General features: G+C 32.0%; 2 protein-coding genes across 7 annotated transcripts; both read left to right on the top strand.

Annotated features, from left to right (window-relative positions):
• The first annotated feature begins 8090 nt into the window (after positions 1-8090).
• On the top strand, positions 8091-8897 carry LOC112723300 (auxin-induced protein 22C). Its single transcript, XM_025774619.2, has 2 exons — positions 8091-8610; positions 8680-8897. The coding sequence occupies exons 1-2, from the start codon at positions 8234-8236 to the stop codon at positions 8738-8740; spliced, it is 438 nt and encodes a 145-aa protein (XP_025630404.1). The 5' UTR covers positions 8091-8233; the 3' UTR covers positions 8741-8897.
• Positions 8898-9022: 125 nt separating this feature from the next.
• On the top strand, positions 9023-18293 carry LOC112723299 (uncharacterized). 6 transcript variants are annotated; one of them, XM_072207951.1, is made up of 4 exons: positions 9023-9172; positions 12931-12988; positions 13096-13911; positions 17012-18293. In XM_072207951.1, exon 4 carries the CDS (start codon positions 17029-17031, stop codon positions 18133-18135), a length of 1107 nt encoding a protein of 368 aa, XP_072064052.1. In that variant the 5' UTR covers positions 9023-9172; positions 12931-12988; positions 13096-13911; positions 17012-17028; the 3' UTR covers positions 18136-18293. The 6 variants fall into 6 exon arrangements, with proteins under 6 accessions (XP_072064052.1, XP_072064051.1, XP_072064053.1 ...); XM_072207950.1 differs by having other exon boundaries at positions 9066-9172; positions 12931-13911; XM_072207952.1 differs by lacking the exons at positions 12931-12988; positions 13096-13911 and having other exon boundaries at positions 9082-9172.
• Positions 18294-27224: the final 8931 nt, after the last annotated feature.

The following is a 27224-nucleotide window of genomic DNA, read 5'->3' as shown; positions in this document are numbered from 1 at the left end:
ATTTGGCCTCTTAATCCAATATTGCACAATAAAAGAACATTCACTTTTGACTTTGTGAGCGAAAAACCACAGCATGCACAACCAAAAATAATATACATTGCTAGTTTCTTATTACTATAATCACACACTGAAATGAAGTTATAGTAATATTAATTATTCGATTGAAACACCTTTATTTTAATTTGCTTCCATACATGTATATGTGATACTAGATATTGAATGTTAACGAATTATCTAGAAACCAACTATAAATATAGTTATCCAAATTTGTTCTGCTACTGTCAATTTCGATAGGGATTCAAAAAAACGAAGCCCTTCTATATTCATCTGTAATTATGAATTGAATCTTGATGAATGACTAACGAAATTGAATCAAAAAAACTCTAAAAAAAAGAATAGTTTCAAAATTTTATTTTAATTTTAAGGAAAGATAAGAACAAAAGTTGTATGAATTTACAAAAACTATGAAAATAGAAAAATAGAGAAATATCGAAATAGTTCCAATAGTTCAATAAATATTCTTTCTTTATTTTTTTTCTATGACCACACACTTGTGGAACGAGGAATGAAGTGTGCCCACTGCCCACAACGCTTGCATGCATGCAGAATAATGTTTTGTTTGGTGGTTGAAATGTTATGATCTTGAAGCGGTCCATATCCATGAGCCATGTGGGCTTGTGCTGTGTTGGTTCATGGACATAATTGTCCACCCCCCCAGGCCCTTTGTCCGTTCATTCCTAGCAATAAAATCCATCATGCAATTCGATACATCTTATTCAATCCATTTGGAATTCGGATAATACTCCTCAACATTTTCCTCCTCGATTTTAATATACAATCATGCTAGCTAATTAATTGGACTATCAACAAACAAGAAGAGTAAATAACCATTTCTGACCATGAAAAATTTGGACGCTGATAAAATTGACCATGAAAAATTGAAACTAAAGTTATACCCATATAAAATAAGTTTTGTTTGACAAAAATAACCAATTATTAAATTTTTGTTCATAATTCTGTAAATACCTCTAACTTTTTATCTTCTTTTATCTCTACACCCAATCTTTAACCCTAACAATTTAATTTCGCTCTCTTCTCCTCTGCCTCTACCCTCCAACCTTCTCTGTCGTCACAATCTCCTTCCACCACCACTATCGCCTCCAGCCCCTTTTCTCTCTCACCATCTTGTTCTTTCTCTCTCTGTCTCGGACAACATTCTCTTTATCTTGAAGGGGATCAACAACTATAATACAGAAACATAGAACCTTCTTCCCTCTCTGTCTCTCCACACAAAAATCTCACATACAAATCACATACATGGTATGCAAAGTCACTTCCTTTTTCTCTTTAGTAATATTCTCTCCAATAAAATATGCCACATTTTCTTCTTCTTCAAGTTTCTGGGTTGTGGAGCTCTCAAAAATTAATGCTCTACTTCACATACATTTCTCTTCTCACCATTTTCATATATATCATAATTCAAACCCCCAATTTATCATTAAAGAATCAATCTTTTCTGTTTTTTAGTATGTTTACTTCCCTCCTTTTTTATACCCATCTGTTATTCGCTTATTCCTTTTTAAATTTTGAGTATATATGTTTTCGCCTCTTTTTAGATTTTTACAAAAAAGGACTTTTTTTCAATTTAGCTTGTGTTTGAATTTTGAAACTTTTTCAATTTAGTTTGTGAGGAATGAGGAAGGTCTTCAATAATGTAGAGGAGGTGGTTGAAGAGGAGGGGTGAGAAAGAAAATGGAGTGGTGGTGGTGTTGGAGTTGGTGATGGTTGAAGGAAAAATGAAGTGAGGAGGATGGAGGGAAGGGTGGTGGTGGAATGGGGTTGTGAGAACGGAGAAAGTTGGAGGGTAGAGGTAGAGGAGAGAGGAGGAGGGAGCTGGATTAAATTGTTAGGGTTAGAGATTGGGTGCAGAGATCAAAGAAGATAAAAAGTTAGGGTATTTATGAAATTATGAATACAAATTTAATAATTAGGTATTTTTGTCGAACAAAACTTATCTTATATGGGTATAACTTTAGTTTTAATCTTTCATGGTCAGTTTGTCAGCGTCCAAATCTTTCATGGTCAGAAATGGTTATTTCCAATTATTAGTTGAGCTCTAAATAAACCAAAAAAATTATCCAAAATCAATTGAAAAAACATCCAAAATGTAATAAAAATAAAAAACATCTAAAATCATTGTACAAGAACTTCCAAAACCTAATAATAAAAATTCTAAAATTTAAACACAATAAAAAACTCTTTTAATTATGATAAAAAAAATAGACCGCTTTGCTTTCGAATATTTCTTATACCTGTATTTCGGATGTTTAAATTTTAAAGATTTCGAATATTTTTTTGAGAATGTACAATTAAAAGTAAATAAAAGTAAACTATTAACAAGAAATATAATCTTAGATATTTTTTATTCCTGGATTTCATATATTTAAATTTTAGAGATTTCAAGTATTTTTTAGGGATGTACAATTAAAAGTAAATGAAAACAAACTATTACGAAGACATCATTTTGGATAATTTTTTATACCTAGCTTTCCGATGTTTAAAGTTTAGAGGTTTCAGATATTTTTTCTAGAAATGTACATTAAAAAATAAATAAAAACAAACAATGCCTTTAGATTTTAGATGTTTAAATTTTAAAAATTTTAGATATTTTTTATAATTTTAAATGTTCTTTTTAATAATTTTAAATTTTTTTTGTTAGGTTTTAGAATTTTTTTCTATTATTTTAGATATTTTTATTAAGTTTTGTATGTTATTTTTCAAAACATAAAAAAAAATATTTAAAACTATTAAAAAAAAACCTCCAAAACTCAGAATAAGTGAAGCATATGCATGGCCACGGTTGAGTCGTGCCTGGTCCATTTTGTTTCATTTCCTCACGTGTGCACTATATGCAACTTGCATTGCTATTCCAATATCCAAGTGACAATGAAAGTGACAAGCTATTACTCCACACTTTTTAAATCTATAGCTTTTGAAAATATAAGGAGGGAGATCTTATGTGAACTAATGTTTGTAATTTTCTTAAGACATGCCTATTTAATTAAAGAAAAATATTTTTTATGATATAAAATTAGTTTTTCTCATTAATCATTTTTTTAATATTAAAAAGATATACATAAAATACTTATATAACAATTTTTTTAAGTTAAACTAGTTTAATTATTATTTTATTATTTAATTTCCCCTACTAAATGCCTAGACAATCTGTACATATGTAACAGCCTTTTACTTTGTTAGCCACTAAAAAAGTACGCCTCTTAATTTGTCAACTACTCCTCAGCTACTACTATAACTAGTGGTAATAATAATAAAGCTGATGAAAAGAAGAAGAGGGTCACAGTTATTTATAGAAAAATGTTGAGAGACTAAAATTATGAGGTTAATTAAACTGTTAAAGATAACTATAATTTGTCCTTTTCTTTAGTTTTTGTTTGTATTTATTAATTATTATTAGAAAAAATATATAATTATAAATATTACGTATATAAAATCATAAATATTAACTTAAATATAGTAATTTTGAATATTTAGATATTATAAAAGCATTTCACCTTTGTTAAAACAATAGTGATAAACACTGTAAGTGTTAACTACTGGTTGGTACTATGTCGTACTATATAGAAACTTGAATGAGTGCCGCCTAAAATGTAGCCAGTCAATTAACTATTCCATCAGAGTATATACTCCAAAATTAAAAAAGCAAGTGAAATAATTAATGAGTAGTAAGAATGTATGGTACTATAGTTTTGGCTTATGTGGGCATTCCAGAGTGAATAGCTTAGTAGCAGTGGTAATTAAGGACACATCACGCGCCCGCAAAAGAAATCAATGTAAGCATGAATGCATGCCAAGTCCAACCTTACCCACCCAAAGGGTGTGTGTTTGTGGAGTGCTCTCACGTCAGAAATCAATTAAATGGAGAGAGGAACATGTTTTGAATCACTCCATGACCCTATGGGGGTGGAGGCCTCAACCTACTCATATAGCTCTCACTTATTGTCAATAGATGAACCTTCCTCCTATTTTAGACCACCCAAGTCTGTGACAATGACAAGGAGGTATTTTCATGGATAATAATTAGGTCCATACCAATGTTTTTAGGGATTTTTTTTAAAATAAATAATTTAATTATTTTAATTATCAAAATAAATAATTTTTAGCATATTTATCAATTTACATTATATTACCAATTTGTAAATACGATATAATTTATTAATTTTGATAATTAAAATAATTAAATTATTTATTAAAAAAATTCCATGTTTTATGTAAAAACAATAATAATTATTTATATCAAATCATTTTTACATAAAAAAATAATAATTTAATATATTTGACTGAATTATTTAATAATAATTCTTTACATTAGTGAATAATAAACAAATTTTAATCATATCATTGTGTGCATAAAAAATTAACACCAATTAGTTATTTGTATAAAAACACATATTGAAGAATATGTAAAATAACATATTAAATATACATAAATATATAAAGATGAGAGAACATAAGATGAGAAGATACTACATTTTAACTCAAAATTTTAAGATAGTATGTTAATAAATTTCTCATCTTATAAACTCGTTACTCTTCGTTATTTTTTTTTTAATATGTGACTAATTTCGTACATTACTCCTCACACTTGCAACATTACCAATATGTGTTAATCCAAATGGTAAACTTGCTGCTTTTGATTAGAGAAAAAGAAAAATTAAACAAAATTCTTATGAATCATGAATCAAATTAAAATTTTGAAAGAAAATCGGGAGCGAGGATTTTATGAAGCAACTCTCACGATGACAGAAAATTGGATGTTTGGAATTGATGTGAGGCGATGATTTTTGAAGTTAGACATACATTAGAAGACAAGTGGTCCTATATATAGCTTGACCTTTGTTAATTGTTATTGTGGGTTGGACCATTTCACCACACGAGCTTCAAAGTTGAAAGAAGCCTTCACGAGTGGTTTTAATTCCGTTTGCAAATTTTGTTATAAGGCCCAGGATGCTGGGAATCACGTGGAATCCGCGTGCTATATATTCCTCTTCCTCAAACCCTAACAACAAATCACTGACACCAACTACCACTCTGATTGTGATGTGGGGAGCAAAATATACGTGTTGTATTCATACCTTGATTCGCAACAGCAGAATCTAATTAACTTAATGATTTGATTAGTACTGTAAAAGTAATAAAGTACTCAGATTATCTCAAACAATATAACACAGCATATATTGTTCTTAATAATTAGAGTTTATTATAAGAATAAATAATTATTTATATTCATAAAATATAAAAATATTGATATATGTATTTACATTAGATCGAAATTAAATTTATATCTACGTACAAAAAATATTTTATATAGCACTCTAACTCTTCAAAAACAGAATACTTTTATCGTACAAAAAATATTTTACGTGAATACAAATTTAATTTTAATTTAGTGTGAATATATATGTTTATATTTTTATCCTTTATAAATATAAATGGTTATTTATTCTTCATTATAAATTTATAATAAGAGAGAGGAAGAGGAAGATAAGAGAGTGGCGGGGCAAATGAGTTTGATTTGACTTGAAGTTGTGTAAGCGTATGGCAAGTTAGAGAATATGGTTTGGCTCACTCTCCTTTAACGGAGCGTGTCTCTCACTCGAAGAAAGAAGTAGTAAACAACTTTGAAGGGCTGTGTGTCACTGTGTCAGTGTGGGTGCGGGTCGGCAAAAGGAGAAGCATTGATACGGACCCATTTACTCTCTTGTCTACGCTTACGCTTTTTCATTGTCTTCTTCTCTATTTCTGAATCTATAACAACATATAATTGGTAATACATAAATTTAATATCTAAGATTTTTTTTAGTATTATATTTTTTGTTATCTTTTTTATTATTTAGCCACCTTAATATAATTTTTATCCGTTATTTTTTATTTTTTATCTATTTTTCTCTTCTCATCTTATTTAATTAATACTAGTAGTATAATAAAAAGTAAATAATTAAATTAGTTTTTAAAAAATTATTTATTTTTTAAATTAATTTTTGAAATATTTTTTAATTAAATTTATCTTTTAAAAATTTAAATTAATCATATTAATTTTTTTATTACTTTTTTTATTAATGGTATCAAAATTTATTAATGTGATATATTAAGTGACACTTCCATATATATCTAAAAATCTTAATTGACTATTAACATAATAAATTTACGAAATTAGAACAAATAAAAATCTAATTGTAGAGATAATTTGAGGTATTAGAATCATTCAATTTGGGATTAATTTTATCTAATTTCATAAACTAATCATGTTAATAGTCAATTAAGACTTTTAGCTTAGGTGTATGTTGGAGTGTCATTTAACATGTCATATTAGCAAATTTTGACACTATCAACAAACAAAATGACAGAAAGACTAATATGACTAATTCAAAATGTTTAAAGGACGAATTTAATTAAAAAGTCTTTTAAGGATCCATTTAAAAAATGATTGATTTTTCAGGAATTAATTTAACCATTTACTCGTATAACAAATAATGAGTTAATACTTAATTTTGCACTTTAATTTTTAAATTTGAGTTCAGATTTAAATTGATTTCTTAAATTGTAATTAATTTAATTTAAATTTTAAAATTTATAATAATTTTTGTATTAACAAACAATTATTTTTATTGTGCGGTTTGCTTAGTATATGGTGCACATATAAGGGAGAAAAAACTTGCTGTGCGAGAAGAGTTGGATTTTTTATCGAAAATATATCAAATTTTTTTTTGCTACATGGGTGACTTTAATGAGGTTGTGCAGTTAGAAGAAAGGAAATGCACTAGTGTGTTAACACTTAACAGCAACAGCGAAAAATTTTAAAACATGGATGCAAGATATGATAAAATGTTGGTGAATTTGGTTTTATTGTTATCATTTAGAGCACTTGGTTGAAAATGAATGATAGAATATTCAAGAATCAAGAAATAAACGTTGCGAAAGTAGTCAAACAGGTCGATTAGGAGTTACAAAGAGTAGAGTGATATTTGATCTTTTGGGTTGTTGTTGGCATTGCCGAAAATGATTAGGAATTACTTTATTAATTTATTTTATCTGTCTAGTACTTTTCTATTGATATTCCACCTTATTGTGTTGAACTTTTTGTTTCAAACAAAAAATCTGTATTAGTTTTTTAATTAAATTTCGTAAATGAGATGTTGATTTTGCATATTAATTTGTCAAAATTTAAATTCATTATCTTTGATTTCATATGGCTGAGATCTATTAAACCTCTTATAAGGTTGTCTGATCTCGCTCCATATCATCCTTACAAAGATAACAATAATAAATTCAATTTGAAAATTTTGAGGCTTTCGGAGCAACAACCAAGTTTAGTTTTAATAACTCTCGATCACATGAAATCTAAACGAAGAATCAAAACCATAGTAAGTTAATGTACCAAATCAACATGTTATTAACGAAAATTAGCTCAAGAATTAATGCGAAATACTATTATAAATTTTGGGATTCAATTCGAGTCTATTAAAATTTTGAGAGTTAAATTGAGTCAAATTTTAATTTTCATGGACCAAATTGAATATTAAATTTAGAAAAATAAAACTCAGATTTGTGACGAATTAGTCCTTAATCTATCGGTTTGAGAGATATCATAAACAATAAAAAAATTTTAAAATAAAATAATCTGTTAAAACAGTTCAAATTTGCCAAATATGATAAATTTAAACTATTTTTTTGTTTTACTAGTATTATGTTAGGGGATAATATTATAAACAATAATGTTAGAAGACAAAAAAAAATTAAAATTTATCCTATTTAGTATGAGTCCTGCTAGGAAGCCAATAAAATATTTGTACAATGTGTATAATGGGCTATATGAGTTAAAAAATGAACATCACTCATACTATCCAGAATAACTATTCGGATACTAGGGATAATAACAAAAAGCTTAAGCTAATTTTGGGTTGGGAAAAGATAATACTAATGGTTATATTTCTAATACTGAATCGGACATCCTTAAACCTCCATTGTACACATCGTACAAATATTCCATTGGCTTTCTATACTTTCTCATTGTACAATAATTAATAAAAAGTTAAAAAAGATAAATTTTAGATGTTTTTTGTTAATATTTTTTGTGATCAAACGTTTATGTATTATAAATAGATAGTTAGGATAGATAGGTAGCAATAGCATTGGTGATTAGTGGCATGCAAATATGGATAAATGGGATCTTGAACTCGGTCTTGCTCTCCCAAGCAATTCACCTTGTGCAGGCTCTAATGATGATATGGAGGAGGAAGAGGAAGAAGAAGAGGAAGGGGAGAAGGTTACACATCCCACTCTGTGTCTCCTTCCGTTAACCCCTGGCCACTCATGGAGGAAGAAACGGCATAGGATGTATGTGAAGGTGAAGATGGAAGGTGTAGGGATTGCAAGAAAGGTTGATCTCACCATGCACCATTCATTTCACACCCTTAACCATGCCTTGCTCCACATGTTTGGAAAACCCCCTCATCAATTCTCAAACTCCTATCGCCTCCTTTTTCAGGACCAACAAGGCCATTGGCTTCTCGCCAAAGATGTCCCATGGAGGCAAGTACCTACTTCTTCTCTAAATAACCCATTTATACTTACTTAACCTCATTTTCTCTATTAATGCAGAACTTTCCTTCACTCTGCGCAGCGTCTCAAACTGCTCCGAACCACCACTACCATCCTATAACCTTCTTCCACTACAATACTCACGTGCAGTTCTCTTCATAAGCAGTTAATAGTTAAGAATGGTTAGATAATTTAATATGTTTGACTAAATTATTATGAAACGATTTTCAATTATTAATTTCCTAAGAAGACAACGGACTGAATTTTCATATTATCAATTGTGTCTTGTCCTTTTTTTTTTTTTAATTTTAAAATGACTAGTTGATTAATTTATATGATATAATTATAATCTCTTCGATCTTATCACCAAATAACTTAAATATCTCCGAACAAACAAGCTGACATATCAACCAAAACATAAGAGGACTCTATATAAGAGGACTCCACTCCATCTCTCATATCTCTCCACTTCAAATTAAGCAAATCCTCGCTTCCTATCAAAAAGATAAATAATATCGAAGCATCCAAGGGAGATTTTGTTTTTTTATCAAAGGTATGAAAGATTGAGTTTTTACTTTTTATAATAGGGAGCTACTCAAATGAAGATGCAAAAAACATCTTTTTATGAAGATGCTTTGTATAAAAGTGTAATTTATTAATTTGGCCACCCTTCAAATAAAAACAACACTTTTATAACATATCAAAATCTAACCCTACACTCCATCATCTAAAGGTCAAAAAGAAAAATCATCACATGAAGACAATTATAATATCTTCATGGGAGTATCCACCTTTATAATATTGTGTTAAGTTTTCATTTCACTCTTGCTTCTCAAGCATGGTAAATAGGAGTAATGTTTATTTTTTAAGTGTCGAAATAAATCAGATAAACTAATTTAACCTAACTTCTTCAATATCAACATTAATTTTTAACATTTTTTTATTTGGACATTCATTTTTTAGGCCTTTAATTACTAATAGTAACTGTCGGTTGAAAGTCAACGACTAATTTATAATCTTTGATATTTAACTATTTAGTTCAATTTATTCTTAATTCTTAATTAACATCAAAAGTAGCTGTTGACTCAAATTCACATCACTTTTTTTAAGGTCATGCAACTGATTCCATCGTTACCATTTTGGTTAAAGAATTGATTGCATGTTGGAGTAGAAAAAATAAAACAAAATTAACTATGTATACGAAAGAATACACCATGAGGGTTTTATTTTTGAGATGTTAATGGACTTAATGATGAGCACTTTTTTTCTTACTTTGGTCAATGACTAACGATACATAAGAGATTTCTCAAGCTTAACTTGGGCTTTCAAAAGTTGAAAAATGCATAAAATATTGTTGGGTTTGGAAAGCAACAAAAGGACATGGACCGAAACGGCGGGTAGCAACAAAGGACCTCGATCCATCACGAAAAAAAAAAGGAAATCTTTTAAAAATTCGAATTTCATACCAAATTTTTTTTGGTATTTATGAACTATTAAAAATGGATGAAAAAATATTGTATGAAATTTAAATTTTTTTGTATTAATTTTTATATAAAATATTTATATTATTATAATTTTTTATTTTATAATAGAGTACGACTAAAATTTTAAATTAAATATTTTTATAAAATTTTAAATTTTTTTATTATAAGTACTTTTTGTAATTATTGTAAATAATTTTATAAAATTTAAAAATGACTTAAAAAATGTTAGGAGTATTATAAAAAAAACGAGTACATTTCAAATTTTTTATTATAAGTAATTTTTTTTGTGATTCTTAGTATGACCAAAAATTTAAATTTGATTGCGTAATATTATTTATTATATAGCCATTTTCATCATAAATCGAATCTATTGGATTCAAATTGCTTGAGAGGTGTTTCTTTTACAAATCGAATCTATGGACTTCGATTTGCTAAAATCACTAAATCAAAACCATTAACTTCGATTTACCATGTGCTTGTCCTTCATGTGTGCTGTATCGATTTAGTAAGAATTTTAAATCTTTTGATTTAAACGTGACATTTAAATGCATGCAATTCGAATCCATTTAATTCGATTTAGTATGTATTTGGCTAAATTGAATTTATTAAATTCGATTTATATAAAAATAAAAGTTAGAACATTCAGGTAGCATTTTGCATTTTGAGAAATTTGCGTAATATTAAAATGCTTTTGATTTAATACAATAAATTACCATTTCATTTATTACCGTTTTGTAATCTTTACATCTATATCTATACATGTTACAAAGAAAGTACACTTTTAAAACTAGCTCGTTTTTGGTGTTTAAAAAAAGAGTAAACTATTATTTCTACCCATAAAAGTTGAAAATGCTGACTTATTTACCCATAAAAGATTAAAATTACCATTTGTACTCATAAAAGATTGACTTTCGCAAGCAAAATTACCCAAACCCTAAATAATTACATAAAATCTCCAAACTACCCTTAGTAGTCATCCTCTTCAATTCTTCATCTAAGTCGTGAACCAGCACTGCTGCAGCACCATCCCCTTTCCACTCTCTCTCTCTTCCTTCTCCTTCATCTTCTTCAATCGTTCTTCCTCTCTTTCTCTCCCTCATCTTCGCACTTTTCTCCTTCCTCTTCTTTTCCTATTGATGTTTCTCTCTTCTCTGTCGTTCTTCTCTTTCTTCTGTGCATTAATGGTGGTTCCTCCTTTTGCCATCACGAGCTCCATCTTCTCTTCCCCTCCTCCTCTTCTTCTTCTACGGGAGGTTTCTGGATTCAGGAAGTAGCAGAATCCTCTATTTTCTGCAACCCCAACTTCTTCAGCGTTGAGTTCCTTCCTTTTCCAAATGTCGTATCTTCGTCTTCTCCTTCTCTCGGCATCACTGCTCTCTTCTCCTCCTAGCGATGCGTCTTCGTCATCTCCTCCCAGTGTCGCCAAAATTAAATTAGTGTTCTGTGTTATTTGCAATGAAAATGGTGATCTGAAGTCTGAAAAATTGTCAATTTTTGGTGAAGGTTCTAAGAAATTAGGGTTTTATTTTGAATCTGTGCATGTTCTATTCTTCAATTTGATTTGAGTTTGTTCTTTTTTGTGATTTTGAAGAGGATAATGGCTGGGCTATGTTGATGTTCAAGAGATAAGAAAGAAAAAGTGAGTGAGTGAGTGAGTGAGTGAATGATAGAGAGAGAAAGAGTAGGAAGGGAGATGATGCTACGACAATGGTGGTTTAGGTGCTGCAGATAGTGAGTGAGGGTGGGTGTGAGAGAAGAGAATGGGGTAGTTTGGAAATTTTATATAATTATTTAGGATTTGGGTAATTTTGCATGCGAAAGTCAATCTTTTATAGGTACAAATGGTAATTTTTATGTTTTATGGGTAGATATATCAGCGTTTTCAATTTTTATGGATAAAAATAATAGTTTACTCTTAAAAAAAAATATATTCCAATTTAGTTAGTAATATCAAATTTCAAATTTCATAATTAATTATAGATAAAACGGTCCAACATCTTTAGCTCAATAGTTCAACTTTATATTTCTAATTTTTAAATATTATTGACAATCTACTAGTAAAAAATAATAAATTATGCTGGCCTATAATATTACTCCATTAAACTTATATATTATTTTTCTAACTTCTTTATTTGCAATTTTTGTATATGTAAGTATGCCTCGGATTGTTTTAATATATGTTGCGCTCCGATCAAATAATATGTACTAATGCCAATTCAACAAAATATATATATATATATATATATATATATATATATATATATATATATTTGGGTGTTAATATTAGACATTCACGTTTTTTTAGAATTTTTTTTTAAAAAATTTATCTCGTATTAAGTTCAGATTGACAAACTGAAAAGATATTCTTCTTAGGATCAGTTTGGCTAAACTTCTTAAATAAGTTCTTTTGAAAAAAGAGTTTAAAATATAAGGACTTTTATTAATAATAACTTTTAAATAAGTTATTTTGTGTTTAGAAAGTTATTATAGAAGTCATTGTTTTAAAATTGTACGTTAAATAGGAGTGATAAAATAACTTTTGAAAATAGGAGAAATCACATTTTTTAACTTTTTCAAAAGCTTTTAAATAACTTTTTGAAAAGTTAAAAGTTTATCTAAAAAATTGTACCAAACACTATTAATGTAACTTTTTATAAGTCAAAAGCTAAAAAAAGTAGCTTTTGGAATTTCCCAAATGGACCCTTAATAGAGTTGGTAGATTAAATTTATTGCTTCTCCTTTATCTATTTATCATATGCAAGTCTCTCTTTTTCCTTCTTCTATTTGTGCAAAAGCTAATGCTATCATGAGGTCTTTCTTGTGGAAGGAGCAAGTTGATGAGCGGTGCCTTAACCTGGTCAAGTGGGAGACAGTTATCACTCCTCGTAAGTTTGGTGGCTTATGTGTTAGAGATATGAAGTGTGTAAATCTGGCTTTAATAGGCAAGCTTCTGTGGCAATATCTTCATAGTCCTAATAAACTCTGGGTTCAGGTCTTGAAGGCTAAATATGTGCCGGATTTTCTTATGGAGAGTAGAGATTTTATTGGTGTCTCGAGTACTTGGCGTGACATCATGAAGACTAAGATCAAGATGCAACAGGGGTTTTCTTGGAATGCCGGTAGCGTTCCTCAATCTTTTTGGTTTAGAAAGTGGCACCCAGATGGTTGTCTTACTGCTTTTATTCCTTTTGTTCATATTACGGACACAACTTTGAGGGTGGATGATGTTTGGTCCCACGATTACTGGAATTGAAGAGTATTGTTCACTCCCATTTATAATGACTTTAAAATCAGGTTGGCTTCTATTCGACTAGGTTTGTATGATAATCTTGATCCTGGTTGGTTGTAGAGTAGTTCTAACTCCAAGGTTTATTCGGCTAGGTGCAGATATGATTGGTTGCTGAGTCATAAGATTTCTTGGGATCCTGCTATTAATTTACTCTGACGTTGGCGGATGCGCATTCCGAAAAAGATTAAGCTGCTCATGTGGCTCGGGATTCAGAATGTTGTGTCAACCAGTCGATTCCGTTACCGCAGAGGCTTAGCTATCTCTGCGATCTGCCTTCTGTGCGACCTGGTGGAATAAAACGTCTTGCATTGCTTCAGAGATTGCATTAAAACACAAGCGGTTTAGCATACCTTGGGAATTGGATGAAACATAGATGATATTGGCAGAGATTTCCATAGTTGGGTTAAGCGTAACCTTCTTCATGCTAGCGATTGTTTGTTCTCCGGTGCAATTTGGTGGATTTGGCGTGATTGCAACAATGATGTTTTCAAGGATGATGATTCCTGGAGTACTTTTAAGGTAATTCTTCTAATTATAAATGCAGCTAAAAATTTTGGTGTTATGTCTGTTTTTGTGGGGAACGCAAACCTAAATTCTTCTTCCTTTTCTTTGATTCCTCCTCCTAATTCGGTTATTAAGTTGAATTGTGATGCTAGTATTTTAGTTTCTCGGTATGTGGCTGATTTTGGATGTATTCTTAGGGATCACTTAGGTAATTAGATTAAGAGTTGTTCAAGTATTTTTTTCTGAGGTTAATGTTGTTAGAAGCGAGCTTTTTGTCATATTCTGTGGTCTCTGTTTGGCTTGAAATTGTAGGTTTAAAGAGGTCTTTTGTGAGACGGATTGCATTGATGCGTATCATGCTATTATTCAGAGCTCTTCAAATATTCATCTTGATCTCACCCTCAAGATTCAAGAACTGTGAATGCGGCGGCGGGCGAAAACTGCCGCGCATTGCAATATTTTTTATATGGAGTGGTTAAATTTTTAGTAGAGGATATGTCTAAGGGTGTTCATGGATCGGATCCAATCCGCATATCCGCAGCGTTTATCCGAATCCGATCCGAAAATTGCGAATATAGATATGATCCGCAAACTAATAGAATCAGATTGCAGATTTTTTATATGTATCCGCATATCCATGGATCCACAAAAATAAATAAATAAATAAATAAATAAATATTTTTTTATATTTTATTTTAACTAATAATGATCATATATGTTGTATTATTTTATTTTTATTATTTAAGAAAAATATGTTTAATATTATTTTAAGAGTAAACATGTTTAAAAGAATAGGAAAAGAGAATTTTATTAATTTTTTTAAATAAAAATAAACTTTTAAAAATATTTTTATGTTTTACGGATGGAAAAGTATGGGGAGCCAATGGAATATTTGTACAATGTGTACAATGGAGATTTAGAGAGTATTAGAGACATAACCATTAGTGTTATATTTTTCTATTAGTGTAAGCCTCTGGGATGAGTGATATCATGACATAGTATTAAAGTTTTTGATCCAAAAAGTCAAGAGTTCAATCCTTAGTGAATCCTAAAATGCATTTACTCCCTAAATATATCCCTTTTTTTTTTAGTTATTTTGTGTGTGTGTGTGTTTTTTTGTCTTTAATAAAAAAAAATCTACTAATGCCAATTCAACAAAGAAAAATTGTTGGCACCGTCACATTTTGTTTTAGATCTTATTAATTATTACTCGTTGATTTGAATTGATTATAGTTTACCCTAGGGGATATGATAGATTAACCATTAGAAGTTGACTATTTAGAATTCTAATTCATCTTTTTAATTATTTTTTTAATTAATAAACGAAAAAAATTTTGAATTTTTTTATCTTTATTTTTAATATTTAAAAAAATTATTTAAATTTTTATTTATTTAAATATTAAAAAATAAATAAGACACTCATTTATTTTTCATATTATATATTAATTCTGAAAAGATGATTAAATTAAATAAAGATGGAGTATACTGCATATTTAATTGGCGTGGACTATGAAGAAGTCAAGAAGTGAAGAAGGAAATACAAGAGGCAATAAATGTAGTATAACTAATTTAATATAATTTAATTTGATAAAAGTAATAATTATTTTAATTCAAATATATTCTTGTATTATTTGTCAATACTAGTACTAGAATAATAATAATAATAATATAATTGAAAATACTTAGTTATTCCACCATGAATTTCAAATTTATTAAATTTTAAAACAAGATAAGATTAACTAAATCTATTTCCCAACCCAGATATATATGATTTGATTTAATTTAAAATAAGATAAGATAAACAGCATACTCCCTCTATATATATGAAACACCAACAAAGAAAAATAAGTAATTCTGATAGTATAGAGAAGAAATACTAAGAAGTTGCAAAAGGTTTCTTAATTGAGTGAGACCGCCATTGATAGTTTACACTTTGCAGCAGGATTGGTCTTCGTACAAAAGGTAATTTACCTATTTTATTTGAAGGTGGATACTACAATGAAGATGGCAAAAATATCTTCTCATGAAGATGCTTTAGTTAAAAGTGTGGTTTATTTATTTAGCCACACTTTAAACAAAAACAACACATTTATAAATATCAAAATCTAACCATACAATCCATCATCCAAAGGTCAAAAAGAAATATACTCATATGAAGACAATTATGCCATCTTCATTGTAGTATCCACCTTATTTGAATACAAAATGCATGGTTATGAACTTATGATTACTTTATTACTTTCATGGTAATTTAATTAGTTTAGATAATAGATAGTAGTAATTTAATGAAGTGTAGATGTAGTTGAGGGATCCAAAGAAAATAGTGATTACTGATTAATGAATTGTTAACGCGACTGAGAAGGCGCAGGGTCCGCCAGCTTCACCGCCGAAGCCACGTTTAGCGTTGTGACACGTCATCACCTTCATGTGGTGCATATTCAGAAAGTGCATAGTAGTTAAGAATGCTTAACATGCTTATTATGTTGTTGTCACTTGTCAACGTAACATTAACCTCGCTAACAACATGTTTTACTTAACTAGATACAGAGAGAGAAAGAGAAAGAGAAAGAGAGAGAGCTACCTTGTCTCTCACCCTCACGGTGTTCCTCTTCTTCTTCCTCTTTCTTGTACCTCTTTCATATCTATCAATATTTTTTTTATTATTGTGAATCCGTTCAAAGTTCGAAAAGTCATATCTATCAATATTTTCGTTTCTGTGAGGGGACAGAATCCATTGTTAAGATTCCTTGGAGGTTCCCTCAACTCTCTTTCAATCTCCTTTTTGGTCCTTTCTTTTCCAACTCTCCCACTTCAACCTTGCTTCCTGAATCTGGAAAAAAAAAATTCGTTCTTTCCAAATAGGTCGGTAAGTTTTCATTCTTTTTCCTCTTTATTAGGGGAACAGTTGATTTTGTTGATGTTGTTATGTATCTCCATAGGTTGTTCCAATTTTAGGTACACAGAAATAGAAACCGACGATTTTTCATTAATTATTTTGGTTTCTGTTATAATGATTTGTTTGTTATGTGGATTATCTCCCGTAACCCAGTTTTATTTTTCATTAAATAGAAAAGGGTGTTAGTTGTTGATGAATGCTGTTGACATTATTTTGCAGGTGAATATACAAATCCAATGGCAAATAAAAATCGATTGAGTTCTGGTTCTAGATACAAAGTAAAGAGGGTCCATTATTGTGTGTTGCTAGCATTATTGGTGTCATTATGTGTGGTAGGGATTATATTCCATGGTAGAAAGATTTCTTATTTCTTCAGACCCTTGTGGGACAATCCCCCTAAACCCTTCACACGCATACCTCACTACTATGCTGAAAATGTAACAATGGATCTCCTCTGCCATCTCCATGGTTGGTCCCTTCGATCCCACCCTCGCCGCGTCTTCGATGCTATCATATTCAGCAATGAATTAGACATGCTTGATATAAGATGGCACGAGCTTCAACCCTATGTCTCCAAATTCATCATCCTCGAGTCCAACACCACATTCACAGGCATTCCAAAGCCTCATTACTTTGAATTAAACAGAGAAAGATTCGCCTTCGCCAAAGAACAGACTGTCCACGGCACCTTCCCAGGAAAACTTGCAGTGCAAGGATCATATGAGGACCCTTTTCTGCTGGAGGGAAGACAACGCGCCGCGATGAATTCATTGATCCGGCGAGCAGGGATATCCAATGGAGACATCCTTATAATGGCTGATACAGACGAGATTCCAAGCCCACACACACTGAAGCTTTTGCAATGGTGTGATGGAATCCCTCCATTGATGCACCTTGAGCTTAAGCACTACATGTACTCGTACGAGTTCCCGGTGGACTACAGCAGCTGGCGAGCGACGGCACATGTGTACTCGCAGCACACTCAGTACCGGCACTCGCGGCAGACTGACCTTATGTTGGCAGATGCAGGGTGGCATTGTAGCTTCTGTTTCCGGAAAATGTGGGAATTTGTGTTCAAGATGACTGCATATAGCCACGCAGATCGCGTGAGGTATAAATCATTCCTTAGCCATTCAAGAATTCAGGACATAATTTGCAGGGGTGATGATCTCTTTGACATGCTCCCTGAAGAGTACACCTTCAAGGACATCATCAAGAAGATGGGGTCCATTCCGCCTTCTGCTTCTGCGGTTCATCTTCCTGCTTACTTGATTCAGAATGCTCATAACTTTAAGTTCCTTCTTCCTGGAGGTTGCTTGAGAGAAACACAAACTCCACCTTAGGGTAATAATGTTAATTAATTAGATCATGCTAGGTTAATGTAACAACAATGTATATTTCTAGTTCTAATTAAACTTTTTAACAATTTTCATTTCTATAACTGCCTGCTGCATTAATTCTTAGTTTACGTGAATAGAATAAGGATTTAATTTCTAATTAATTACAGTTGTTGGTAATAAATTATGTCATAGCTAGGTGGTATGTGTGGTTTAGTACCATAACCACTTGTTCAACACTCGCGGTTAGAACATCCTAAAGTGTGGGTAGTTACCATTACTTTGTTTTTTTTTTTTTTTCTTCATACAACTCTCACACACACATTTTAACACACGAGGGTCTTAATCCACTGTCTCCATTGAGACTTGAACCCGGGAATGTAAATGATGAGATTTAGGTTTGATTTGGTTAGATTTTTCGAATGGATGTTTATGCATTTTGTTTTGTGTTTGGTAAATTAAAGAATTTATGTACTTATATTGTATTTTTTAAAAATTATGACATTTTTAAAAGTATTTAAAGGAGAGTTTTTTTTAAATTAACTTGTGTTTATCAAAATTAAAAAATCTAACATAATTTCATATATTGATTAACTAGGGCGGAGTTAGAAATTTCTTTGAGAGGGATCAACATAAAAAATATAAATTAAGAAGAGAAAAAAATTAAAAATTAAAAGGAGGCCAAACTAAAAAATTAAAGATTTATACATACAAATTATTAGTTTTGAGGGGTCATTGCCCCCTTTCTTCTAATGTGGCCCTGACACGGTTGATTAATGTCCAAATTTAATTTTTATATTAATATGATATTTAAAATGAAAAATATGAGTTAATATGAAAAATATATTGAAATATGAAAAATATGAGTTAATATTTAAAATGATCTTTGGAATATGATTCTAATTTAATTTAATTTTTATTTTTTAATTGATTTAATTTATATTTTGTGAAGAAAATCTCATGTTTTAAGCTGTTCAAGCTGCGATGCTGATGGTTTGATGAACCAAAAGGAATTAAGAGAAATAGAAAAATAAGTTATTCTTATTACTCAAGAGAATGAAAAATCCCTTTAAAATTATCTGTTGAATTATTACACTTTATATATTATGTACTCCTTATGCATTTTCACTAAAAAAATTATAACAAATAAACCTACATTTACTATTGATTATTTTGCTAGCATTATTGGTGTCATTTTGTGTGTTAGGGATTATATTCCATGGTAGAAAGATTTCTTATTTCTTCACATCCTTATGGGACAATTCCCTAAACCCTTCACACGCATACCTCACTACTATGCTGAAAATGTAACCATGGATCTCCTCTGCCATCTCCATGGTTGGTCTCTTCGATCCCTCCCTCTCGCCGCGTCTTCGATGCTATCATATTCAGTAATGATTTAGACATGTTTGATATAAGATGGCACGAGCTCCAACTCTATGTCTCCAAATTCATTATCCTTGAGTCCAACATCACACATTTACACAGGCATTCCAAAGCCTCATTACTTTAAATAAGAAAAAGAGAAAGAGAAAAATAAATTATTCTTATGGCTGAAGAGAATGAAAAATCTCTTTAAAATTATCTGTTAAGTTATTACATTTTATATATTATGTACTCCTACTAAAAAATTATAACAAATAAGTCTAAATCTACTATTAATAAAAAAATAATCTAAATAATATGGTGGTGATAGTGGGTGGTTCGGAAAACTAAAGTATAGCTTACGCCTCAACATGGCAACATCAAACAATAGATGCTCGTCATCTGGTATTAGTACAACGTTGTCCTCATTCATCCCAACATTTTTTACAAGGGCTTGTTTATTTTTGCGAGGGGGAGACATGGGTTTTTATTTACCAGCATTATGACAAGGACTTAGTGATGTCTGGGTCGAGGATTGGGACAAATTCAAGCTTTATCTAAAGCAATTTTTACAAGCTCTCGCAATATTATATGAAGGGAAGAATATGTATCATGGAAACTTAAGAGACTACAACTTGGTAACAAGTGGGGATAGAGCCTTTGTTAGTGGAGTTGAGAGAAATCATCTTCCTGATGGTTTTCAAGATCAATTTTTTACTGATGAGATAGACACTCTACGTGGACTTTTATTAGCTTCACATAATCTCGGTCAATCTTCAAAGGAAATCGATCTGTTTTTAGATTTTATACGAACGTAAGTTAATTTATTCTTTTAGTTAGTATATGATTTTTATTTGAATTTTGTTTATATTTTATAGCTAACATTTATTATTATTATCATTTCAGGTGTAAATCATGGAATATGATTTTTTGTCATCCGATTTTCTTAAATTTTCAACATAAACTAATATAATTTTCAACATAAGAAAAAAAAAATACATGTTGAGTAAACTTTATATACTATGTACTTTTTATGTACTTTCACTAAAAAAATTATAACAAATAAGCCTACATTTACTATTGAGAAAAAAATAATCTAAGTAACATGACAGTAGTGGTGGATGGTTCGAAAAACTAAAGAATAGCCTATGCTTCAACATGACATCATCAAACAATGGATGTTCGTCATTTGTTATTAGTACAACGTTGTTGTCCTCATTCTCATTCAGCAACAAGGCCACCATAAATAGTTGAGGAACTCCTCGTAATTCTGAAATTATGAAACGGACCCACCCCACGGTGGTGTCTGGAAGACTCTGAAACGTACACGACGTTAGTAGTTCCGAGAGCCTTAATAAAATATCTACACCACCTTACATTTTGAAGTACGTGCATCTCAAAATTAAGACATCACACATGATTGCATTACTAGAAAATTTGAAAGAGTCAAGAAACGTCTGCTTATTTGAAAGACTATTATTTTTCAAGCTGTGATGTTGATGGTTTGATGAACCATAAGGGATTAAGAGAGGGATAAATAAGTTATTCTCATTGTTGAAGAGAATAAAGAATTCCCTTAAAAATATATGTTGAGTTATTACACTTTATATACTATATACTCCTTATATACTCCCACTAAAAAAATTATAACAAATAAATTTACATCTACTATTGATAAAAAAAAAAATCTAAGTAACACTCTGAAATTTTAAGACATAATTTAGGTTGACTCTTCCATGTAATTCTGTCACTCAAAAATAACGTGGCACCCAAATATTACTATATACCTCTCATTTTTCCTCTTTTAAGGGTAATGATTCTGCCTCCTTTCTTTCCACTCTTCGTCTTTACCATTCTCATGAAATTAAAGAACGCTCTAAGAATTTGAATCGTCTTCCTCTCTCAACTCATAGCTCCTCTCTCAAGCCGTAACTTCCTCTCTCCCAACAAGAGCGTCGCTGTCTTTCTCCTCAACATGTCACAGCCCCTCCCTCTAACCTGTCGCAACACCTCATCCAACCCTCCCTCATTGTCGCTTATTCATCACACCACCACCTGCATCTTTGAACTCGTCGCACCACTATGTCTGTCCCTGAATCCGTCGTGCCGCTGTCTCCCTCTCTATCAGTGGTCGCACTGCTATGTCTGTCTCTTAACTCCTTGTGTCACCGTGTCCCTCGCCATCAGTCACCGCGTCGCCATCTCCCTCTTTCAACCCTCCTCCTCGCCACTCTCACCATTCAACACAGTAGTACTTCACCCTCTGCTCACCATTCTTGTAACTATTATCCTTTTTTTTATTTTTGATAGCATTCAAAGTTAGGATTTTGATTTTGTGTAACTTTTGTTGATTGGTATTGGTAATGTGATTTAATTGTTCATATTTTTCAATTTTTGAATTTTATTTAGTTTAATATTCTTCTTCTCGGGATAACGATGCAGATGATCCGACAAGAGGCGTGGCGATGAGTGAGCCTGCGTTGGCAGTGAACCGAGGTGGGCCGAGTTGCTGAGGTGAACTTTGATGGTGTGGCAGTGTCTGGGGGTGAGGAGTGAGCTCCTAGCAATGTATGAGAGTGAGAGTGAGAGTGAGAGAGATTGGGGTGTGGGGAGTGTATTTCAAAGATATTGAGCTAGGTGTTAATTATACGTGCCATGTCATCTCTCCAGTGATAAAAATAGATTAAACGGCCAACTTGAGCCACACCTTAAAATTTCAAGGTACAAATTGGTAAATTAAAAATTAGAGAGCCAAATTGAGTTGGAGTCAAATTTTATTGGCCATTTTGAGTATTAATTCTAAAAAGCACATTCAAATTTTTTGAACATTTCAATTTTTTGTTTAGTTACTTTTTTTTTATGAATACAAATGTGATTATGTACTCTAACTATGTTCACATGAAGTTAAAAAATTTAGCTTTTATGATCATTTATTAACATTGAACCTGAAAAAAATAATTTTTTTTATACCAATCCTATCAATCATACATATTACTGTTTTGTTTATGTTTATATGAGTTTTCTTTTTCTATTATTTTTACTATTTTTTATTTTATTTTTTTGGTTAATTTTTTTATTTGGCATTGTACAAGTTTATAATTATAGTTATTTGTGTATTATATTTATTATTGTTATCTTTTTATAATATAAATTATTGATCTCATTAGATAGGACAAATTAAACAAAAAATTAACTATAAATAATAATAATAATAATAATAATAATAATAATAATAATAATAGTAAAAAATTATAACTATTAAGAATATTAGAAAAAAAATACTATGTAAAAAAAATACTAAAATAAAGTATCAAAAAAATTAAACATGTTTAAAAAGATAACATTATAATTTAATATAATATCTTTTTTAGTAATTAGCTATCTAAAAATTATTTTAATTAACATTATTCAAATAATATTCATTCTATTAAATTTAATTTTGGTATAAAATTATCAAATATAAATTATATTAGTACAAATTCACTTGAGTAAAGTATCATTAATTGTCCTACTTATATCTTTAACGTTTTAAAATCATATCAATATAATCCTACCGTTAATTCTATTAAAAATCTTAAAAAAAACTTTTAATAATTAAAAAACCCTCTTTCATCTCTTTATTCTATCTGAACACCACGCAGAAAATACAAAAAAATAATGCAGAACCAGATCCCTCGCCACCACTCTTCTTCCGTCGAATCCGCTGCAATTCCACACATCTTCATCCTCTTAGACTCCAAAAATCTGAAAAAAAAAATCTTTAAGAAGCTTAACTTCTTCCTCGAGCTCTTTTATATGAGCCTGTTAGTGTGCAAAAAGTTAATTAAACAACAGCACAAATAGCACAAAGAGCCAGCTAATTTATCAGGATCTAAAATAGTATCACAGTACAAAATATTATGATTATGTGAAAACAAAATTGTTTTCCCATTGCTTCAGGTCAATACTTAGAACTGAGAATTTTTTTTCATTTATAAAATAAAATAAATAATTATTTCTTCCAAAACGATTTTTAAGCTTTATTTTAAAAAATACGATTTCTTTTTTTGGATTAACAGCAAGTTCGCCGCACCCCTAGCGAACTCTATGATGAAATCGGAGATAAAAGCAGACCTATTGGAGATAAAGCAGCCACAACTTCTCTAATTACTTTCTTCCTCACTGTTAACATTATCGCTACGATGTCAGGAAATCCATTGTTATCTATTCATTACGATGGTGAAATAGTGTATGATGAAGAATGTTCAATTGTCTTTAGATTGAGCCAGCTGATAATTACGTATATGACACCGGAAGTCAACAGTTTAACAGCTTTGAAAAATTTGATATTGCATGCCCTCGGACAGTAGGAATCTAAAAGGGTGAAAAAAAATTACTACAGATATCCGACCGAGTTAGATGGCAGTTTGTTTTATAAAAGGTATATTATAGTTGTGTTGTCTTTGTCTCTATTACTAGTATATTTATCAGACCATCGTTGTGAGCGATATTTCTATTGTTTTGAATTAGGTACCGGTTGCGCGACGACGAGGACGTACGACTTATAAGATCGTGGCACAACCGATGGATCAATATTCATCTGTTGGAATTATACGTATTTCTTGTTTACTTTGGTGGCCGAGGATCATCTGCAGATACTGTCGATGATAGTCCGACGAGTGGCTTTATTAGACGAACTATCAGAAGGACGATGATGGATCTAAATATGCCACCTGAGTGTAGTCAGGAGGGGTCTAATGTTGAAGTTCGTAACGTTGACTTAATGGATGACGGTCTTGAAAGTCATGACGGTTCTGCTATCAGAGATCCGATGATGGAGCAGTATGAAGTCAACCCCGATGATGGAGATGATGCTGATAAAGAACCACCCGAAATCCCTGATGATGGTGACGCGGAAGAGGAGATGAACTACTACAGTGACACACAGATTGCTCTGACACAGCCTGCCATTTCTCAACCATATGACCGGTCGGATCATTTTACTAGGTTGAATCTTGATGCAATGATCCAACCGTCTGGCCTGCATCGTCGGCATGGTGAGATGGCGGGCTGACAAGGTCTCTCTTGCGGGGAACCTCGCTTCCCACGACCTCCGCCGCGTCTGCCTCTCCCCCTGCCTCGCCCCCATCCCCTACCTCTCCCTCCTCCGGCAGCTGGCCTGAGCTCCGACAGGTGACCGTCCTCTGGCTGATGCAGGTCTGGAGCAAGTGGATGATGTATGGGCAGGTCCTCTGGCACCACCCCAGCAGGCACTAAGTGCTGGTCACCCAGACCGAATAACTCTGTGTGCGCCCACTGCAGGTACCATGTCATATACGGGAGGGACGGACGCAGGTCTATATGATGATATATCGGCAGACGATAGTCGGCCCGAGCATCCCACATCTCATGCCAGCCACCAAGCAGATGCGGGAACCACTCGCCGTAACCGAATCTCCCATCCAGCCTGTGCATGTCGTCAATGTTCAGTGGCCTAGTGGGAATGTGCTACAAGCCACCGAACTGACGTACTACCTGGTCCACTTGATGCCACTCGACGATAGCGAAGCACAGCAATGGACAGACAACCGCCGCCGAGGCATCCGCCTCTGTTATCGCCAGTGGAACAAGCCCAACCAGTTGCGGGTCAGCATATAGAGTTCACTCAACCTGTTCACAGAACACAGATGCACGACAAAATTCAGATAATCATATGCAATAGGTACAACAGTTAACTAAATATTAATTTCTTAAAATTAAATGTTAATAACTTAAATTCATCATCCCAATCCCGTTCAGAGTACGCCTGTACTGCCTCAGCCTGCTCTCCCCTGTGGCATTGTCTGGCCGGTACTGAACCCACCTACATAACCAACAACCATAATATTTTAGCCTTTATTATTAATAAACAACTTAATAATAAGTTGAATAACTTTGGTAAGTGTTTATAATACCTCTTGACCAGGGGAAAGCGATGAGCATCAACCCCATCGGGCCGTACTAACGGAATATGGTGATAGGCCCAAGAAAGCATCAAGGTGACGCATCCTCCCAAGTTGCGCTGACCATGCTCCGTGGCCCGGCACATCTGGCAGTACAGCCATGCCAGCACAGCCGAACCCCACGACAACCGGCCACATGCATCGAGGTCCTCCAGAAGGGAAGCCACCTGATATGCACCCGAGAGATGCATCGGGGAAGAGGATACCACCTATCAATTGCATGATGTATCCTCTCGTATACCTCATCAGCCGCTCCTCTGTGGCATCCTGCTCTAGCTCTCCACAAACCGTGTTGTGGAACCAAGTGAGCATGACAGTCCACTTTGTCTGTGACTGTCTGTCCTCTGGGCCAGGAACAACACCCAGTATCTGTTCACAGAACTCCTCAATGGTCCATCCCTGGTGGTGCTGCTCCCACCCATATATGCATCCACTCACAGGATCACCATCAATCCTGAGTCTTAACTGATATGCCACGTCCTGCAGGGTGATAGTCATCTACCCGCACGGTAAATGAAACGTATGGGACTCAGGCCTCCACCTCTCTATCAACGCCGAGGCAAGCGACCAATCATGCTCGAACTCGACCATGTATGCGACGTACTCAAACCTGGTTCGTCTCAGATATAGCCTAATCTGCTCCGGCAGCCGTGTCATCAAGTTCCGTCTGGTGTGCAATATCCGAAGCGCCTACCAAACGAAAAAAAAATTAATAAAAAAGGTTATTGTGAATAAATACAATAGCAAGTTCACGTTTTCTTCAATACAATAAAATAAAATAAAAAGGTTAAAAAATCATATCACTCGATCAGGCCTCCCAGCGATGTGCTCAGCGCCTCAACCTGATCTAATCTATACATCTCATGCTCATAACCCAATAACTGCTGCTCCATCAAAACACAATCTAGTAAAATAAAACCACATACTAGATTATTAAAAATTAAACTAAATAAAAAATGGCTTATAAACCTACTAATTTTAAGCTTATCCTATTTAACTGACGTCGTCATGTAAGTAATTAATTTATAACTAACTCAACCCTAAATTTGATTGCTCACGTAATTACCTTCTAATTTACAACGCAATGCTATACCTCTAACTAAATTATCTAATAATATACTTTCTTATATTCTTTAATATGTTGATATAGACCACTATACTAAAAAACGGTGACACAAAATAATATACCTAACATAACAACATTAAAAAGTACGTCTAACTAATTAACATGTAAACAATAAATCTGTTATTCTAACTAACAAACGATCTATACCTAACAATTTTATCTAACATGTAAATAGTAAACCAAGTTAACATAAAAAAAATAGACTATTATTTACTAATCTGGAACTGCGACAATTGTCCACACTAAACTTCACGGATGTCAAAAAGGCAGAAAAAAGTAACAGAAAAAATTTGGAGGAGAGAATAGAAGAAGAAAGCGACAAACCAAAATGGTCCCACCAGTATATATAGTGTGCCAAACTCATCGTAGAGTTCGCCGGGGGCCGGGGGGCGAAGTCTATAATTTATATAGAGTTCGCTGGGGGATATGGCGAACTTGCTGTTAATTCCAAAAAAAAAATCGTATTTTTTGAAAATAAAGCTGAAAAATTGTTTTGGAGGAAATAATTATTTATTTTGGAACTAAAGCATACTAACATAAATAAACATCTAGAAGTCTCAATTTTTTATATTTATTATTTAGAATTGTGTAACAATTCAGCCATATCAAATTGCTTTAGTTGA

This window comes from Arachis hypogaea, chromosome 11 (assembly GCF_003086295.3).
Source record: "Arachis hypogaea cultivar Tifrunner chromosome 11, arahy.Tifrunner.gnm2.J5K5, whole genome shotgun sequence".
Lineage (NCBI taxonomy): Eukaryota > Viridiplantae > Streptophyta > Magnoliopsida > Fabales > Fabaceae > Arachis > Arachis hypogaea.
This window is presented reverse-complemented; position numbering and strand designations above follow the sequence as displayed.

Excerpts from the sequence above, each read along its gene's own strand:
- LOC112723300 (XM_025774619.2), top strand. The coding sequence starts at position 8,234 with ATGGATAAATGGGATCTTGAACTCGGTCTTGCTCTCCCAAGCAATTCA. Across the intron at positions 8,611-8,679 it reads GCCAAAGATGTCCCATGGAG|AACTTTCCTTCACTCTGCGC; the intron begins GCAAGTACCTAC and ends CTATTAATGCAG.
- LOC112723299 (XM_072207951.1), top strand. The coding sequence starts at position 17,029 with ATGGCAAATAAAAATCGATTGAGTTCTGGTTCTAGATACAAAGTAAAG.